Source organism: Cyberlindnera jadinii (assembly GCF_001661405.1).
Source record: "Cyberlindnera jadinii NRRL Y-1542 unplaced genomic scaffold CYBJAscaffold_1, whole genome shotgun sequence".
NCBI lineage: Eukaryota > Fungi > Ascomycota > Saccharomycetes > Phaffomycetales > Wickerhamomycetaceae > Williopsis > Williopsis jadinii.
This window is the reverse complement of record NW_017963652.1, coordinates 1,229,815-1,247,722: the sequence shown is the minus strand read 5'-3', so window position 1 is coordinate 1,247,722 and position 17,908 is coordinate 1,229,815. Positions and strand designations below refer to the sequence as shown.

Sequence of the window (17,908 nt, the reverse complement as noted above, 5' to 3'; positions counted from 1 at the left end):
GTACAAGTGACAACTCCCGGGCCGACCTGAACAAAGGTCAAAACTGTATCGCTTTTAGGGAACCCTTCGTGAATCGTCAAACACGTCCATGCTAACGCTACAAATCTATGATCCAGAAGCCAATGAGACAAAGACTTAAACACATATGTAAGACCAAACTATGAGAGGGAAATTGGTACACGAGGTGACCTACTAATTACAATTATGATTCCACTAGCCGGCATCGAAGGGTAAATTCAACTCCGGAGATGAGCTAAGCCCGATAACATCAAGATTTGGTTAACTCCTCAAGCTTCATTACAGTTTACAGTCCGGGGTGAGAATCAACGTCTTCCGAACCGCACGCATACCCATTTTATTGTATACCCCACGCCTTTTTTATGTAGATCCAGCTTCTGTAAAAACACTTGTATTCTACAGTTCTTTCTCTAGGGAGTGTATTGATCCACCCTGGTTGACAGCTTCAGGTTCGGTGTGACTGCCGTGATTCACCACACCTGCTCACGATGCTTGTTAGATATCTTTCACGTTGAGTCCCCGTTCAGTTTGAAATGTATAGATATCAAAACAAATGTAATCTTCCAGCCCGATTAGCTTCATCATTGTAGTCTCTTTGTCGAGTTGAGTGAAGACAGTTGTTGTATTTGATCCTTTGAGCATTCACGCCCTGCTTCAACGGAGCTTTGTGTCAAAACAAAACAACCGCTCTCCGGTATTGGAATGCTGGGGATCAACGCCGTACAACGTAGCTCCTACATACAGAAGAACAGTATACAACCCTGTGATTCGGGAGTCCGGGGAGCATGGAACATGGAACATGGGAAATGTGGAGTTTACATGAAGATACCACACCCACGTCTCCCGACGTATGAATGCGTGTGTTGGATCCAATGATGTTTGTCGAGTATAAATAGTGGGCAGAGGACACTTCCATGATGAGCTCACCACCTTGGCTTTTGTCTTCTATACATACAACTCATACATCATGCTCAGAGCTTCCAAGGCATTGGGAAGCTTCATTTCCACGCCACGCAAAGCAAACATACTACGTACAATGGCAACGTTTAGTGTCCCTCAGACACAGAAGGCCATTGTCTTCAACGAATTGAACGGACCATTGGAATACAAAGATATCCCTGTTCCAAAGCCAAAGCCAGATGAGATCCTCATCAACGTTTTGTACTCTGGTGTCTGTCACAGTGACTTGCACGTCTGGAAAGGTGATTGGCCTGTTGTTCCTAAACTACCACTTGTTGGAGGCCACGAAGGTGCTGGTATCGTCGTTGCCAAAGGTGACCAGGTGACGAACTTCGAGATTGGTGACTATGCCGGTATCAAAGGCTTGTACAGTTCTTGTATGTCATGTGAGTACTGTGAGAACTCTTACGAGCCAAACTGTTTGGATGCAGTGCTTACTGGTTGTCAACACGATGGCTCCTTCCAACAGTATGCCACTGCCAATGCGGTTCAAGCTGCAAAGATCCCAAAGGAGACAAACTTGGCCGAAGTCGCCCCTATCTTGTGTGCTGGTATCACAGTTTACAAGGCGTTGAAGACTGCAGAGTTGAAAGCTGGTGAATGGGTTGCCATTTCCGGTGCTGGTGGTGGTCTAGGCTCCGTCGCTGTTCAATACGCAAAGGCCATGGGCTACAGAGTGCTCGGTATTGACGCCGGTCACAAGGAAGCACTTGTCCGTGAGTTGGGCGCAGAGGCCTTCGTCGACTTTGAAACCACTCCAGACCTTGTTGAGGAGATCATCACAAAGACCAAAGGTGGTCCACATGGTGTCATCAACGTTTCTGTGAGTGACAGGGCCATTTCGCAGTCCACTCAGTTTGTTAGACCAACCGGTAAAGTTGTCCTTGTCGGTCTCCCACCAGCTGCTGTTTGCAAGTCCGATGTCTTGAGCCACGTCGTCAAGTCCATGCAAATCAGAGGTTCATATGTCGGTAACAGAGCTGACAGTCGTGAAGCCATTGAGTTTTACACAAGAGGTTTGGTGAAGTCTCCAATCAAGATTGTTGGCTTGTCCGAGTTACCATCTGTCTTCAAGTTGATGGAGGAGAACAAAATCTTGGGCCGTTACGTTGTAGACACCTCAAGATGAGCCAATACATCACATATGACCAGTTTATAAGAGTTCTGAATCATTAATGTCATTGCTGTTTCTATAGTTAAACAACCAGTAGTACCAATGCTCGAGTGTAATTCCCGGGTAATTTCGAGAACGCTCCGATAACAAAGTGCACCGACAACAAAAAAAAAAACACAAGATCAAAACGTTCACGCTTAGACTTAAAGGCGCTCTGTCAATTTACCTAGCGGCTCGGTTCAATTCAATCATAGAACAATGGATTTGAGCTTAAACATTAGCCAGTTCCTTGCCAATTCCGGTTCTGATGAGAATCGTGCAAGCGCCATTGTTGAAAGGTTTGCAAATCGTGAGTTTTAAGGCCCGTCAAGAGAAAGGACAAGAGGTGATGGATTTAGACTAACAACATGTTCTAAAGAGATTCATAGCAGAGACATCAAGTTGATCGATCTCATCAAGGCCCTTGGTGACTATCTCACGGCAGAAGATGATCTTCTTAGACCTAAGGCTACACAGTGTCTCTCTGGGACGTTGAACTCTTTGAAGAAAGATATCTTAACCCCCAATGATATCTCTGTTCTGACTGGTTTCTACGTATCGAAGTTGGAAGACGGTCAATGTACCAAGGAAACTCTATACGGCATGTCTTCTCTTGTGGACATGGATAGCTTTGGTCCTAGTAACTTGGATAAGGTCCTCAAGGGGTTAATGGAGCAATATGACTCTACCAAGAACTTGGCTTCTACTAGGTACTACGGGTTGCTGACTCTTCAAAGGATCTTTACAAAGTTTGTCAATTATCTCATACAGATGAAGAAGGATAAGTTGTTCATTGAATGTTTCCTTCATGTTGCCAGTGGTGAAAAGGACCCAAGAAACCTACTTCTGTCATTCGCTCTGAATAAAGATATTTCATCCAGCTTAAACTTGGAATCGTTTGAAGATGAACTCTTTGACATTCTGTTTTGCTATTTCCCAATCTCATTCAAACCACCAAAGGAAGATCCTTACAAGATTACTCAGGATCAGCTCAAGGGAAGTCTGAGATCTGCTATTGCATCGAGCTCGGCATTTGATAAAGATTCATATCCGAACTTGTTGGAGAAATTATCCTCAACGTCACCCTCTGTCAAACGTGACACTGCTGAAACCATCAACGCATGTATTGCTAACTATGGTCAGAAGTCTTTGATTGAACATTGGCTCGAGATTTGGAACGCATACAAGTTTGAAGTAGTCCATGGTGAACCTGATGATGAAGAAATTGGTGTCTATCAATCACTATTAAACACATTCACAGAGATTTCCAAGGTTCTAACTTCAAACGAAGTTGAATTTGATCAATTTGCATCGACCCTTTTGAAAGATTTGAAAGAAAGCTTTCAGAATACTAAAACTCTAAAGCAAACATGTCTTATCTTTGGTGCGATTGCTAAGGCCAATAACATTGCATATAACAAGGCTGTCAAACTCGTTCTAGCACAGCTTTTGGTGAAAACAGATGGGTTAAATGTGCGTGAAGAAAGAGAATTAATCCAAAACTTGGGAGTCTTTACGTCTGCCTACAAAGACGTCTATGGAACCACATCATCACCAAAACTACAAGATTATAATAACGGCTTGAAGGACTTCAAGGATCAAATCTTGATTCTGTTAGGGAAATCGCTTATGGGGTCATCTCAAGTAGAGGTCAGTTTAAGAACATTGGCCATTACAGAACTGACCAATTTAACAACTTTGTCCGATTTCCTGTCAAACTCCGAGTTGAGTTTGATAGCTCAATACTTTACAGAGACTGTCTTGATGGATGATAATGAGTATGTCTTCAACTCTGCAATTGGTGGTCTGGCTCAAATTGCTCAACTTGATTCAAGTGTTCTGGTTGAAGTGACTCTCCCAACTTTGATCTCCCTGTTACCTGACGCTGATGAACCCGTGCGTATAAATGGACAGGATAAACCGAAGGAGAAAATATTTGATGTTATCGTCAGTATCAGTACAGGTGGTGCATTAGTCAACTTCATGGTTATCAGATTACTGAACAAGCTTGAACAGCTTCAAACCACTCTTGCAGATCCCGTGCCATACTCCTTTTTGATTCTCTCGTCACTGCAGAAGATCATTACTACGAGTGAATCTTCAACTCAATTTTCAACAGATACTCTCTTTCCAAGTTTGGTCAAACTCATCCACCTTTTATTGAAGTTTCCATCGCTAAACCAAGATGATGCCATCTTGGAATCAGCAACTGAAATCTTGAAATTGATTGTTGTTTTTTCCTCGAAATCATTTCACCAGCAATTGTCTGACGATACATTATCATTCTTCACTGGTCTGCCTGTTGCTAATGATGACTACTATAAAGACCTCGAGCCAATTAATGTCTTTGCCGAGCCAACACCTCTCATCAACATTCTTTCCAAAGTCCTTGCTGGTGTCAACAAATCTGTCTCTATTAACAACGTTGATTCATTGATCAATAAACTTGTTGAATTCATCAAAACATCCTCATTCCAGGATGGGTACGTGAGAATTAGTTATTTGAGATTTTTGAGCTTGATTATCAACAAGTGGAACTGTGAAGTATCAAAGTATGAAAACATAACCTTCGACTCTGTTCTTTCTTTGGAGATATATACATGGATCACAAAGGGTGTTCTTTTGAGAATCGATCCAAAGAGTGAAACTTTCATTGATGTATTGGTTGGTGCTCTTTCTGATACTTCATTGGGTGCTATGGCTGCAAACTCTTTTGAAGTTCTAGTAGTTGATCTGTCGATTTTCGAAAAGTTCAAGAAGATCTTAAACAACAACGTTAGACTGTTGTACAAGCAAAAATTCTTTGACCTTGTGGTACCTAAGCTTGTGGAGGGATTCAATGGTAATGATGATATGAAGATCAAGTCCAATTATCTTTCTGCACTTTCTCATATATTGAAGCACACTAAGAGAGAAATTATCAACCCACATTTACCATCATTCTTCCCTCTTTTGCTACAGTCTTTGAACTTGATGGACTCTGAAGTCCGTTTGGCTTCATTGAATACGATTCTTTCCTCTGTTGGAGAAGTCTCTGATTTGATTACAAGTCATATTTCTTCTTTGATTCCTAAACTTCTCGCACTAGCTCAAAGTGATAGAGATCATCTTAACACAGAACCAGTTCGTCTGGCTGCGGTGAATTGTTTGCACAGCTTTGCTATGGCATTACCGCTTCAGAAGGTTGTTCCATATCAAAAAGAAGTTATAAGAGAATTGACACCAGTTTTGGATGATAAGAAAAGAAGTGTCAGAAAAGGTGCAATTGACGCTAGACAAGCATACTATGAACTGGGAAGAACAGTGGAATAAACGTTGTTGATACATAGGATGAACTATATATAAAAACTGTGCATTAATTAATTGATATACGGCAATATTAGAACTTAAGGGTGATATGTCTACTCATCGTCAGAATCGTCGGAATCTGACAGTCCCACAGGTGCAAGACCTGGAGTAAGACCTGGATATTTCCTTTCCAATTTCTTCTTGTATAAGTCCTTCCCAAGAACTTTCTGTTTGACTCTCTTCTTTGAACGGTCTGTATTCTTCAGCTGGAGTATTTCTCTTTGTAGATCTTCTATTTGGTCTGCTGCCTCTGTCTTCCAGCTTTGCAAGCTCACGACGTTTCTATTGATGAGTTTCTTCAACTCTTTCTTCTCTCGATTCGTGAGATTCCCTGTCTTTGCATGCTGTTGTAAAAGTTCATACTTTGCTGTGGATTCAACGTGGTCCTTTTGATCACGTTGTTTTCTTATTTTCTGTCTCTTAATATGTCTTTCTTTCTTCTGAATACGTCTAATCTCTTCAGGTTTCAGTTTCTTTTGAGCCATGTTGATAATTTGCGATGTGGACGTGACATTGTCTCTCTGCTGGTCTGTGCTGGAGACTGAATTCCCTGGTAGCAACGAGTCGAGAAGCTTGTTCACCTGGGAAGCCGATGAAGCCGAACTTTGGAACTGAATAGCCATGTTACACACTTGGATGGTACCTGAAAAGGGTCTATTCAACTAGTTGATTCAAGTCTTTGGTAAACGTGAAGCAGATGAGAAATTTTCTAGCGATGAGGTGCCTTAGTAAGTTATTATGTAATGACATTTTATATCACGTGACTTGTATGTGTATCTATTCGTTACGAGTTTTGCCATTTGTCCAATATCAATATACAACCTACTAGTTTATACAACAATACGTTAGCAATGAGCACAATATGGTGGTAGAGTAGGCTGCTCTTAAAAATCCCAGGGTGATGCGGGCTTTTACCTAAAGCATGTGAATAATTCATATAACGACGTGGATATTATCCCATCCCAACACCCACTGTAGCTATAGGGCGTGCCCTCCTCGCCGACGCTATCTTCAAGCAGACCACTGGCTAGGAATCCTGTCTACCATTGTTTCAGCTCTGTTATTCGCTAAAGCATACAGAGCACATATCCAGCATTGGCTGTTAATCTTGTTATAATCATCCAAGATAACCTCAAAATTATAAATTCCCCCCAAGCAAGCCACTTTAACTCCAAGACAACCCATACTGATTAATCCGTGATGGCTGCATCTTCAACGGCTCCACCGTTCTAAGAGGCACATGTCTTATGCCAAGTGACAACGGCTTCTCCGGGTAACCAATTGCTCAGTACTCCTCATTATGGTTCCGTTATATATCAACACCATCTACAACGCCTATATTTCCTCAGTTTGAGTAATTGATCCCTTCCACCACAGTAAAGCACTTCCTCGCTACTCTGAGCTCTTTTCTTGCGCTTTGTATTTGTCCCCATTGCACTATCAAGGCTTGTGTTTTTTTCTCGTTTCGCTTGCGCTTGCGCATATGCGTTAACTTTGATTTTTTGTCTATTTTTCGCAATTTAGTACAAATCGGGAAATTTCAACAGATCAACCAGCCACATCGCAGCAGCGAAATTTGTGAGACACAATTCTTGATTCAAGGTGGGATTAATCCACGAGTCATCATCCATAATTCTGAACCCTTCTCCTTATAATTCGCTAGTTGAATCGGCACAGACCATCACGTAGAACCAACATCACACAAACCATGACGGTCAACGAGTTTGAATACTCACCCACTGACCAATTTCCAGTTTCCAGACGGTCATCGGACGAAATTGTGCAGCTGAAGGACTTCCCACATAGAGCGAGCCTACGGCCTTCAGTGGAGTTACCAGAAATCACATCTGTAAGGAGACATGGCTCAGACACAGTGAGGCAACGAGCTCTGAGGTCTCAATCTCAACAACAGCATGGACACTCGGCGAGTGTTCATTCGCAGCTCTCGCCTGCGGAATCGAAGAGATCACCTAGTATACGGAAGAAGAAGAGGTTCATGATGAGCAAGACAGAAGTGAAGAGGAAGTTTTTCTACCCAGTAAATGCCCCAAAAAGAGAACTGTCACGGCGTGGGAAATATCGCACGAGGTATGAGTTGAATTCTTGTTTCAATTATATGAACATCGACGTTGGAATGTCTAAGGAATTGTGCATCAATCAATACGTTAGGTCGTACTACATAAGAGATGGTGATTTGATCAAGCCTAACCCACAACTACACGAAGAAGTCAAGGCAATCACCGTGGATTCCAACAATAGAGTCATACTTTATACCCCAGCACCAACTGACAGAAATAGTTCAGTGGCTGATGCAGAACAGATACTGAACGAGCAATTACAAAAGCTTGGAGACACATCAGCTTTGGCCAAGACGAGCCCCATGTCACGGTCTTCTCATATGAAAACTTTTGCAACGTTCCCACCTACGAGGAAGCCAAACTTTGCACTAAGAAGAACGAACTCGTTACCAGTGAGGATAAAGAACAACAGATTAGAAACTCTGTGGAATCTATACCTCAGAAGAGCCATCGCACGGAGAATCAAATGGAGATTGGAACATATGGGACAGAGCTCTTCTGATTTCACCTCCAAATCGTACAAACTGAGCAGGGAGACATCTGTGGAAACAAGTTTCTTCATGTCACATGTACTGCATGAGGATGGTAACGAATCTAAGGAAGAGACAACCTCTACGCAGGATCACCAGTCCCCAAATCAAAGAGATAATGAACATGACGGATCACAAGAAAGTGTTTTATCCTCGCCACGAAGTCCAACGTCTCCAAGAAGAGATGAAATGATGGATTCGCTAGAAAGGCTCATCAAAGAAGTCGAATCCATCATCAGTACAGTGGGCCAATAAACGACTTAATGATACATGACTACAACCTATGTCTCGAGAATGTAGAATTGTATAGTATTTACAAGAATGTGGACAATTCATCAGCTGAGGAGGAAATTTTAATCTTTTCGATTTGTGAGTCCTCAACAAGTTTCACTGTCTCCTTCAGCTCGTGATCTGGTAATTTGGAAAGTTTGTCATTGACAAACTCTTTAATAGCCTTTTTATCTTCATCTGTTGTCATACCAGCTAGAATAATGACCGTGATACCTTTCAAAGTTTTTCTCATGTCTGCACTGATCTTGGAGCCTGCTCTACAGCTCTTCAAAGCCCATTGGTCATAGTGCAGTGTAAACCAGTGCCAAAGTGCTTTCTTGTTCATCTCGTTATTGAACTGTAAACCAACAAGAGCAGTCTCAATCAAGTTAGATTCAATATTTGTTGTGACAAAGTTCAAAACTCTTTTGACCAGAGCAGAATCTCTTGTAAACCCGATGGATGAGATGGCTGCATGTTGAATATCAGGTGCTGAACCTGCAAAGATATGGGAAACTGTAGCACCTGGGGATTTCACAAGATCTAAAACCTTCTTCCATGTGTTTTGATTGGCTCTCAATGAGACAGATGCAAGTACTGGATTGAGGAAGTGGGCAGGAACGGCACGAGATGGTCCATGTAGTAACTTCTTGAACAATGTGTCGCAAAGTTTCCCAACTTCGGCAGTGTTGATACCAATAGACAAAATTAAAGCACGCGTCTCCAACTCATGAGAGTTCAAAGTCTCATAATCAATATTCCATTGTAATTTGTTGAACAATTTGGCATTCATCTTAACAACCCACTCAGAGAATGCGTTATATGACTCCCTTGATGCGTATAACTTGTAAGAGTTCTCCACGGATTCCAAGTTCGTCAAGGCGATTCTCAACACTTTGAAGTCTAACACTGGTGAATCAATCAACTTTTCACTGAACTTCACCAACGCAATGAAATTGATACTCTTCTGCAATTGGTCATGACCAATTAAATGGCCCAGGTCATGGAACATACCAATCAAATCAGCAGAGGATAGTTTTGAAAAGTTGTTAACAATGTTTTCAATGACACTCAAATCATCATAGCTAACTCTGTAAAATCCAGTTCTGTTGACGTTCAAGACGACAAACTCTGTTGATTTTATGTTCTCTAATGTCATTCTTCTGTCGGTCAAGATTGTATTAACAACTGATCCATCATTAATACGAATTGCCAGTGGAACATGATATGGTGTGTTCTCCAGATTTTCAAGCTGTGGCGTACTAAACTCCAGGAATCGGTTCTGCTCAACGATTACGTTACCCTCATCGTTCAAGCTCACAGACACAATTGGGAATCCAGCAACTCTTAGCCACGAGTGTGCAAATGCTAAGAAGTCGATCTTGGACTCATTGTTAAACGCTTTCCAAATTTCAATAGGTTTGATGGAACGGAAGTCGTTGTCTTGTATGAACTTTGCCAAAGTAGCAGTGAATTTGTCCAAGTGATCATCAAAGGTTCCTTCAAAGGTGTTAGCAAACATTCTCAAAAACTGAATTCCCTTTTGATATGCTGGAATTTGGAAGGCATCGAATGTACTCTTGATGGACTTTGTAGAATTGTTCATCACAGTACATGCCTTCAATGACGCATCTTCCTCAAAGACGGTCTCTATTTCCTCATCAACTTGGCTAATCCATACATCCTTATCTGATGCATCCAAATCAAGTTTGTAAAGAATGTATTTGGCAAACCATGTTGCGAATGCCTCATTTAACCAGAGATGTGACCATTCGTCGAATGAAACATTATTACCGATCCAATGATGAATGAGTTCATGCACAACCAGTTGCCTGATTGTCTGTGTTACTTTCTTGTTGGCCAAAGACTGCACCAGGATGTGACCAGACTGTATAGTAATAAGTCCAAAGTTTTCCATGGCACCATCACTGAGGAAAGGCAACGCTATGAAATCCAGCTTATCGAGTGGATATTCACGAACCAACACAGATTCAATGAAAGGAAGAGCTTTGCTGGCAACATCCAAGGCATATGCAGAACCAGAAATATTACCAATTGCAGAGTAAAATCTAACTGGAATTTTACCTTGAGAAAGTTCGACACTGGTTTCTATGAAGTCAAGGTCACCAATAACAAACCCAAAGATCGATGGTGTGATTGGAGGTGACTGTTTAAACTTGATGATTTGGAGTTCTCTTTCCTCATCAACTTGTTTAGATTCAGGAGATGTGTTTGCCAACACCTTGAATCTGGAGTTTGTCTCTATGGTAAGAGTGATTTTTGCCTTTGAAGCAGGTTCATCGATACACGGGAAGATATTTCTGGCATAAGATGTCTGACAATGTGTTGCCAGTATGTAGTTGGTGGCCTTGTTAGATCTTTCACCAAGGTAATTCGTTCTGAACAGCCCCTTTGTGACGTCTTGGAACGTCTTGATGGAGTTGATCTTACCGATGAAGCCAATCTCGAGGGACAAGGACTCTTGGTTGTAGAGCTCCTTTCCATTCTCCACGACAAGTTTAGCGAGACCCTTTTCCTTATCATAGGACACTTTCGCTTTGAACTGGCTAGTTTGGGCATCGAATGCAGCACTCAGCAACACCAACTCAGAAGCATTGACCCAAAATTCAAAGTCATCGCCGTCGCTAACGGTCGCATCTCTCGACTTGACCAACAAAACTGTTACTGACCCTTTGAAATTGGACTTTTCATGATCCACATTCAACGTGATATCATACTCAGTAGGCTGGTGTGAGTTCTTCAGAATCAATGGAGTCTCCATATCGGTAGAGAAGTGTAGCTAATAACCTCGACGAATCGCATCAAACTCTTTTGCAAACAGGCGGTTCTGAAAAGTTGGGCTAAAAGTTTCGCTGGTGTTTGGATGCACAGATCGGCCCAAGTGTTGGCCCTGAACGAAAAAGTAGCTCCTACTGCCGTGGATAACCAAGCCTCCCTGACCAGGTCGCGGAGGGGCCTTAACTCCGTGTAATTTGTTGATCAAGACGAGATCAAGACATATCGTTCCTGGTCAACGTGATCACTGAGCATTGATAAGATCACTCCAAGAGCATAAATATCCTTGATGTGTGTACTGTTTGCTTTGTTACGTTCAGATCTTCAGCCTTACCACTCGAGCCACGTTTGGAATAAAGAAAGCTATACAGATGTGCCTTAGTGGTCAGTGAGCGCATCAATATACGCTACACACATGTGTAATCTCTCATGTGTAATTCCTCCCTGTGGAATGTTTTGAAGTTGCTACACCCGCACATTCCGTACCTTGCACGGATGGTAACGTTACACAGTGTACCTTGTCATAGCAACGATCTGGCGCTGATAGTTTGCTGTGTACTTCAGCCAACTCTGGCCTTTGATGTCTGTGTATCTACCGCTGCGAGATAAGAAGACAAATGCATTTCTCTTTTTTTGTCTTGAATTTGCTCCATTGATATCGTTTACAATGATCATTGGGATAGATAATCATTCGTGTGTTCCTTGCTCATCAAAGGTATGTGCTATGATGCTTGTTCTAGATGCACGCTGCATGACAAATGTTTCTTTGTCAATAGAAAACACCCTTCATGGACATGATCAAATAGCACACGGTACATTCCGTACGACAAGGAGCTGGGGAGGCGTTGTAGTGGCAGATGGTCCATACTATCGGTAATATGTGTCAGGTGAAGAGCACACACATGTACCTATTGTGCAGACGATGCGTGGACTACATAATAATGAAGTGATATGCCCGTAAACCTCCATCGACAATAATTGAAGTTGATCGAACATTGGAGAACAAATTCTAGGGCAGGCGCTTCAATAAGATTGGGATTGCATGCTTTCACCAGCATGCTCTTAAAGCTTTATATTTAGAGAGCAATCGTTTGAGTCGAGTAGGGGGGTTGATGAAAGAAAGGTATGATCAACTGGTGTAGCCGCGATATGGGGTCGTCATGGTTCAAACCATACCCGATTATAAGCAAATCACTATAAAAGCCATTTGTAACTGGGATGAATGTATGCGATTACTCATACAACTCCCCCCGTAGCAACTTATACGTAGCTATCGCTAGCACCTACTACTGCCACGTCTGGACACAACCAATTGGCATGTTACATACAATGGTTTGATAGGTGACTGATGATCGCTTCTTATGACGTATTGCCATTGCTGGCCTGTGACCTGTGAGACCGTGATTCATGCTCCTGCCGTCGTGTTCTTTAGCCCCATGTCCACAGTCTTTAAAGGTTCAGATGCTTTGCATAAGGGCGCAGCGAATTCTTTCGAACAAATTTCGAACTTGGGGAGAAGTTTGGCTCGTACCGACGGTTTTTGTCTCCCTTTCCAAACGTTTCTCTTCCAATAACTGCACGTACTTTACCACATCACGCATCACAACTGTGCTTTTCGAACATTGAGCGGGTCACAATTATAAATACGCAACGAGGGAATCTATTTCCCATATTTGAGATTAAATCATGTATCCTGGTTCAACACTGCTCTATTTTTTGTTTATTTTAGGTCCGTGCTAAGTTTCTTTTGGTAGTGAACGGTTAGTTTTGACCGTCTAGTATTTCTCACGGGAATCGAAACACACAGAAGGACCGAAACTATATTGGTAACAAGTATCTTTCAATTTGCATAACCACCTTCTCGCATATATTCGAACAATTGTGAACAGGTGTTCTCAACCAGCCGTGGTGACTGAAAGGTGCTCTAATTATCAGCATTTTCTGAGCTGTCAGAGTCGAGAGCAAACCCACTGATGGTGAAGTGTAAAAAGTACTATGATTTATTGGGTGTACCGCCAACAGCAACTGATGTTGAGATCAAAAGAGCCTACAGGTTGATGGCTTTAAAATGGCATCCTGATAAGAACAATCACAGCGAGGAGTCTACCGCAAAGTTTCAAGAGATAACGAAGGCGTATGAAATTTTATTTGACAAGGAAAAGAGGACTGTCTACGACGAATATGGCGAAGAAGGTCTACACGAATTGGCCAAAAGTGAAAGTCCAACGGCAGAGGATACAGCTTCCGTGCCAACATACTCTATGAAGTCTAATGACATCTTTTCACAGTTCTTCGGTGAAGGGTTCTTCCAAAATACACATTCAAAAGACAGAAAAGGTCCAAACATTAACCATGAACTTTTCTGTACACTGGAAGAGTTATACAGGGGTAAAAATACAAGACTCTCTCTGTCCAAGTCCATCATATGTCCAGAATGTAACGGTCGTGGCGGTACAAAAGTGAATACATGCGGTCATTGTTTTGGTAGAGGCCGTGTATTGATTCAAAAACAGGCTGGTCCTATTGTTCAGCGGTATGAGAGTACTTGCATTGCCTGTAACGGTTACGGTAAACTGGTGATGCAGGATGGTCTATGCAAGACCTGTAATGGAAATTTAAAAATCAATCAGACAAAGATCCTTCGGCTGAAAGTGCCACCAGGTACGAAAGCTGGTGACACTATAGTATTCCACAATGAAGGAGATCAAGCGTTTGGTTATGATCCTGGCGACGTTGTTGTCACAATCAAGGAGAAAAAACATAATTATTTTAAGAGAAAAGGTTCAGATCTATACCGTACAGTGAAGGTTGATCTACGTACAGCACTGTGCGGTGGACATTGTTCTATACAGCACTTGAATGGCAAATGGCTCAAGTTACTTCTTATTCCAGGTGACATCGTTGAACAAGATGGGTTAAAAGTTGTTGAAAACTACGGTATGCCCAAGAGGAGGGACCCCTCCGTTTTCGGTAACCTCTACGTGAACTTCATAGTCACTTTTCCAAAGGTTGGTGAGCTTACAAAAGAGAACTTTGAACTGCTGAGTAAAGCACTACCACCTGGTCCAAGTTTAAACATTCCAGAAGGTGCAGAAGTCGACGAACAAGTTGTCACTGCTTTTGATCCGTCAACCCATAGTTATAAGAAACGGAAAAGAGCCCATGATGAAACAAGATCACGAGGTGGGTCGTCTCCTGAAAACGATGGCAATTTATATCCAGAAGGTTATCCACAGCAGCAATGCAGTCAGCAATGAACCAAGTAGCTCTCTTTGTTCTTGGCTCAACTTACGACTGTGCTATTCCTGAAATTTAATGCTTATTTTAACGATTTTTATCTGAATTGTATTATCAATAACTATGTGCGGTATGTTCGTCACCCCAGGGGTGGTCAATAAACCAATCATAACCCATCACTCATTAACACCCTTCATTAAACTAAAAACTGTGCATGAGTCTAACAGCTCTGTGCCAAATAACAAGTTGTCATGGCGATCAAGGGAGTTTTGCGATTTCACGGAAACTCGTTAGAGATCATGTTAGGGCCACGCCGTAAATCAGCTTCTGTTGTGCTCCCATGGTATTTTTCTCATTTTTTGTATGTTTTGAAAAACCACGTATCCAATAACGTTCAAACCAAAACCTAACTGTGGAATACCAAAAACAAGGCAACAATGGATAAATTGAAAGAGGTATGTTCTGTTGTTTCTGCTCTTGGTTTCCTTCTCTATGATATCGCTATGGCTAGAAGGCATTGTTGTGTGAACCGCCGGGTACAACTGATTTCCACACCCCTTTGATCTGGGAGTTTTTGTTTCAAAACTGCATTTTTACGTGTAAAGGGGGGGGGGGTGAACACAGGGTATATATGGGGAAGAGGATGATGGCGACGCAGCTGTATTGGTATCGGTTTGTTATAGAGATTAAACTACCTGGCACATGTACTAACCGATGTTCTTGTGTTTTAGAAATTGAACAACTTGAAGGAGGAAGCTGAGAAGTGGCAAGAGAAGTCTGATGAGCACTTGACGGTGATCAAGAAGTTGGAACAAGAGCTCCTTGAGAAGGATAACCAAATCCAATCCTTGACCAGAAAGAACGAAACCTTGGAAGAGTCTGTTGAAAAGTTGGAAAGTGAAGTGTCTGAACAAAAGACCGCTGCCGAGGAGAGCTCTTCTTTGAAGGCTCACAACGACAACTTCACCAAGAAGAACCAACAATTGGAGGAGGAATTGGAGGAATCTGACAAGAACTTGAAGGACACTACCGAGAAGTTGCGTGAAACCGACTTGAAGGTTGAACAATTGGAACGTAAAGTTGCCTCTTTGGAGTCTGAACGTGACGAGTGGGAGCAGAAATACGAGGAACTCCACCAAAAGTACACTGGAGCTCAAGCCGAATTGGACGAGATCTCTGCTCAATTGGAGGCTCTCTAACTTTTGGATTCAAATTTTACAGTTGTACTGGAAGATTCTAAACGCAATGGAAACATTCCGTTATGGGCTGTTTTAAAACTGTTATTCTTGACATTGGTCACTGTGGAGTATTTGAAATCACCTATTTCGTTTATTGCGATTTATATTTTGCTACCATTATGTGTATGTCTCTTTCTTTTATATCTCCAATGATGCATCTTTATATACTTTTAATGGGTTGTATGTGTAATTATCCCAAGAGTTCTGAATCATTGGGCCATTGCCAACATTCCCTTGATGATTTGTAAACCAAAATCACATTTTTGGATGGCGCGCTCAGCTTTCTTTTTTCAGCCACATCTTTTTGGTTGAATTTCTCAAACATGCGGTTACACATTTACATTCAGACATGCATGTCCAATATGCATTACTGAACTACAACTATAAGCTGGCGCCGGTCTCACAATTGCTCAATTATCATAGAGAAATGGTTTCAAATTTGGATATTTATTTCACAAATTAATTTGTGAATTTATTCAAGGATGGGGGATCCAGATAAAAGTAGTTTAGTGCTGATTATGAACTGGATCATTTACCATAACTTTCGATCAATATAACAGAAAAATTATTAGGGGTTCAACTAAGATAGTTGAACTCGATATTTTATCGTTTACCAACGGGAACATGCTCAAGGTATAGGTGGAAACTGTTGTATTGAAATCAATTACGCTGTAATTATACATTTAGCCTGTAAAGGAGCATAATTACACTGATAACATCTGTCTGATTGATAATATTTGAATACGGAGGTAAGTTTCATTGCTCAGTGTTTAATTAATAATTTCAAGTTTTATGTTTGTATCAGAAACAGTATTAAGATCGGTTGTAGCTGGACGCATCCTCCTATTTGTCAAATGGATTGGCAGCTCGGTTGAAATGGATATTGGAGATTATCAGGGAATATTTCACAACGCTTCCTAATCAAATTACATTCTTCATTGGTTTCCATTGGGGATCAACAAGGTTTAAGAAGACACAAACCGTATAGGGTGAATGTTTAGAAACAGAACTCAATAGTCCAAAGCAGTATTCGCAAAATAACAATTACTGATTCCCGGAAAGTGTTCGGAGGCAGCACCAATGAAATCTTCATAGTGTTCCTAATCTATTGTCCCGGTTAAGAGTATCTATCTAAGAGTCTGACTTCTGGATATATTAGGGTTCAAGACCATCTAAAGACAGATGCTAGAGGCTCTAAAGAAACAACATGTACTAAGGCCTGGTGTCTCAAAATTCCGTGAATGACTGTAGGTTGTGCATCCAGACGTTTGAAACTAGAGCAACCACTTCCATGCCTTTCTCAACATTTGATCCGTAACGATTTCAGAGAAGTACCAACCACCAAACTTTCAACTGGATCTAAGCTTCACACACATTATAACATATTGTGAAGAGTGCCTCTGTATATTCAATGGAGCCTATGGTATACGCTTACCATTAGTATGCACTCATTTCTATCAGTTCTGACTGCTCTTAAGACATATGCACGTTAGATATCCGAAGCTCAGGACATTTCGAATCTTGGGACAAATCGTGCTGGTGTACGCCGAAAAACGCAAAGGGAAATGAGCGCGATTGTGTACGGGGCGTTTTTTTTTGGCTTCAACTCGCCGGTGCTCGGCCCCATAGTTACAGAATAAACAAAAAAATCGAGGCCTTTGGGAAAAGGCGATGTGAAATGCCCCAGTTCTTCTGTTTAAGAAAAAAAAGAACCAAAAATCTGGCAAGGAAAACTACAGTTAGGTTCGTGCATGATGATATTTACGCTGAAATGTTTTTTGTGTTTCTCTCTAAATCCGCGTTTTCTCCTGCCTAATCGCCCCTCAGGCTGCGTAATTCTCATACCAGGGATTTTTTCCCTTTTTTTTGCTTCCTGAAGACAGAACAAAAAAACCCGGCACGTCAAGACCGAACAAAAAAATGCGTGGGTTCCAGTACAATTTAGAGAGGATAGGCCCGTGAATCACTTTCAAATTTCCAAGAGAGAGTGATCTATTAAAGAGATAACGAAGTCATGTCTGATAATTACTGGCTGAGTGAACAGTTGAAGACTGACGAGACGTTCAACAGCGGTAATAACAATGAAGACCAGTTGATGTCCTCCTTTCTCAACTACATGGAGGATGATAACACAAACAACACCGGCGGTAACAACAACAATAACAATAACAATGGCGGTATTGGGGTAAACAGCGGCAATCCAGGTATGAATAACACGATGTTTGGTGATGACAACGTGCAAAGTGGCTCACAGCTTCAGAATGAAACGTTTGATATAGG

At 41.6% G+C, this 17,908-nt stretch overlaps 7 protein-coding genes across 7 annotated transcripts; 5 read left to right on the top strand and 2 right to left on the bottom strand.

Annotated features, from left to right (window-relative positions):
* Positions 1-985: 985 nt before the first annotated feature.
* CYBJADRAFT_123048 (zinc-dependent alcohol dehydrogenase) lies at positions 986-2,107 on the top strand (the record flags this gene model as incomplete). Its single annotated transcript, XM_020212460.1, has 1 exon — positions 986-2,107. One exon carries the CDS (start codon positions 986-988, stop codon positions 2,105-2,107), a length of 1,122 nt encoding a protein of 373 aa, XP_020073328.1.
* Positions 2,108-2,307: 200 nt separating this feature from the next.
* On the top strand, positions 2,308-5,514 carry MET18 (Met18p). The gene is made up of 2 exons (XM_020214107.1): positions 2,308-2,441; positions 2,511-5,514. Exons 1-2 carry the CDS (start codon positions 2,351-2,353, stop codon positions 5,441-5,443), a joined length of 3,024 nt encoding a protein of 1,007 aa, XP_020073327.1. The 5' UTR covers positions 2,308-2,350; the 3' UTR covers positions 5,444-5,514.
* Positions 5,438-6,188, bottom strand: RRT14 (Rrt14p). Its single transcript, XM_020217284.1, has one exon. The coding sequence runs from the start codon at positions 6,100-6,102 to the stop codon at positions 5,533-5,535; it is 570 nt and encodes a 189-aa protein (XP_020073326.1). The 5' UTR covers positions 6,103-6,188; the 3' UTR covers positions 5,438-5,532.
* A 999-nt stretch (positions 6,189-7,187) lies between these two features.
* NIS1 (Nis1p) lies at positions 7,188-8,342 on the top strand (the record flags this gene model as incomplete). Its single annotated transcript, XM_020216147.1, has 1 exon — positions 7,188-8,342. One exon carries the CDS (start codon positions 7,188-7,190, stop codon positions 8,340-8,342), a length of 1,155 nt encoding a protein of 384 aa, XP_020073325.1.
* TMA108 (Tma108p) lies at positions 8,013-11,165 on the bottom strand. The gene has a single exon (XM_020214106.1). The coding sequence runs from the start codon at positions 11,137-11,139 to the stop codon at positions 8,401-8,403; it is 2,739 nt and encodes a 912-aa protein (XP_020073324.1). The 5' UTR covers positions 11,140-11,165; the 3' UTR covers positions 8,013-8,400.
* Positions 11,166-13,126: 1,961 nt separating this feature from the next.
* On the top strand, positions 13,127-14,350 carry CYBJADRAFT_111965 (DnaJ-domain-containing protein; the record flags this gene model as incomplete). Its single annotated transcript, XM_020212110.1, has 1 exon — positions 13,127-14,350. A coding segment is annotated over one exon (1,224 nt), but the record flags the coding sequence as incomplete, so codon positions are not given.
* A 477-nt stretch (positions 14,351-14,827) lies between these two features.
* On the top strand, positions 14,828-15,992 carry CYBJADRAFT_182463 (tropomyosin TPM2; the record flags this gene model as incomplete). The annotated part of the gene is made up of 2 exons (XM_020217043.1): positions 14,828-14,845; positions 15,122-15,992. 2 exons carry the CDS (start codon positions 14,828-14,830, stop codon positions 15,587-15,589), a joined length of 486 nt encoding a protein of 161 aa, XP_020073322.1. The 3' UTR covers positions 15,590-15,992.
* Positions 15,993-17,908: the final 1,916 nt, after the last annotated feature.

Excerpts from the sequence above, each read along its gene's own strand:
- RRT14 (XM_020217284.1), bottom strand. The coding sequence starts at position 6,102 with ATGGCTATTCAGTTCCAAAGTTCGGCTTCATCGGCTTCCCAGGTGAAC.
- MET18 (XM_020214107.1), top strand. The coding sequence starts at position 2,351 with ATGGATTTGAGCTTAAACATTAGCCAGTTCCTTGCCAATTCCGGTTCT. Across the intron at positions 2,442-2,510 it reads TGTTGAAAGGTTTGCAAATC|AGATTCATAGCAGAGACATC; the intron begins GTGAGTTTTAAG and ends CATGTTCTAAAG.
- TMA108 (XM_020214106.1), bottom strand. The coding sequence starts at position 11,139 with ATGGAGACTCCATTGATTCTGAAGAACTCACACCAGCCTACTGAGTAT.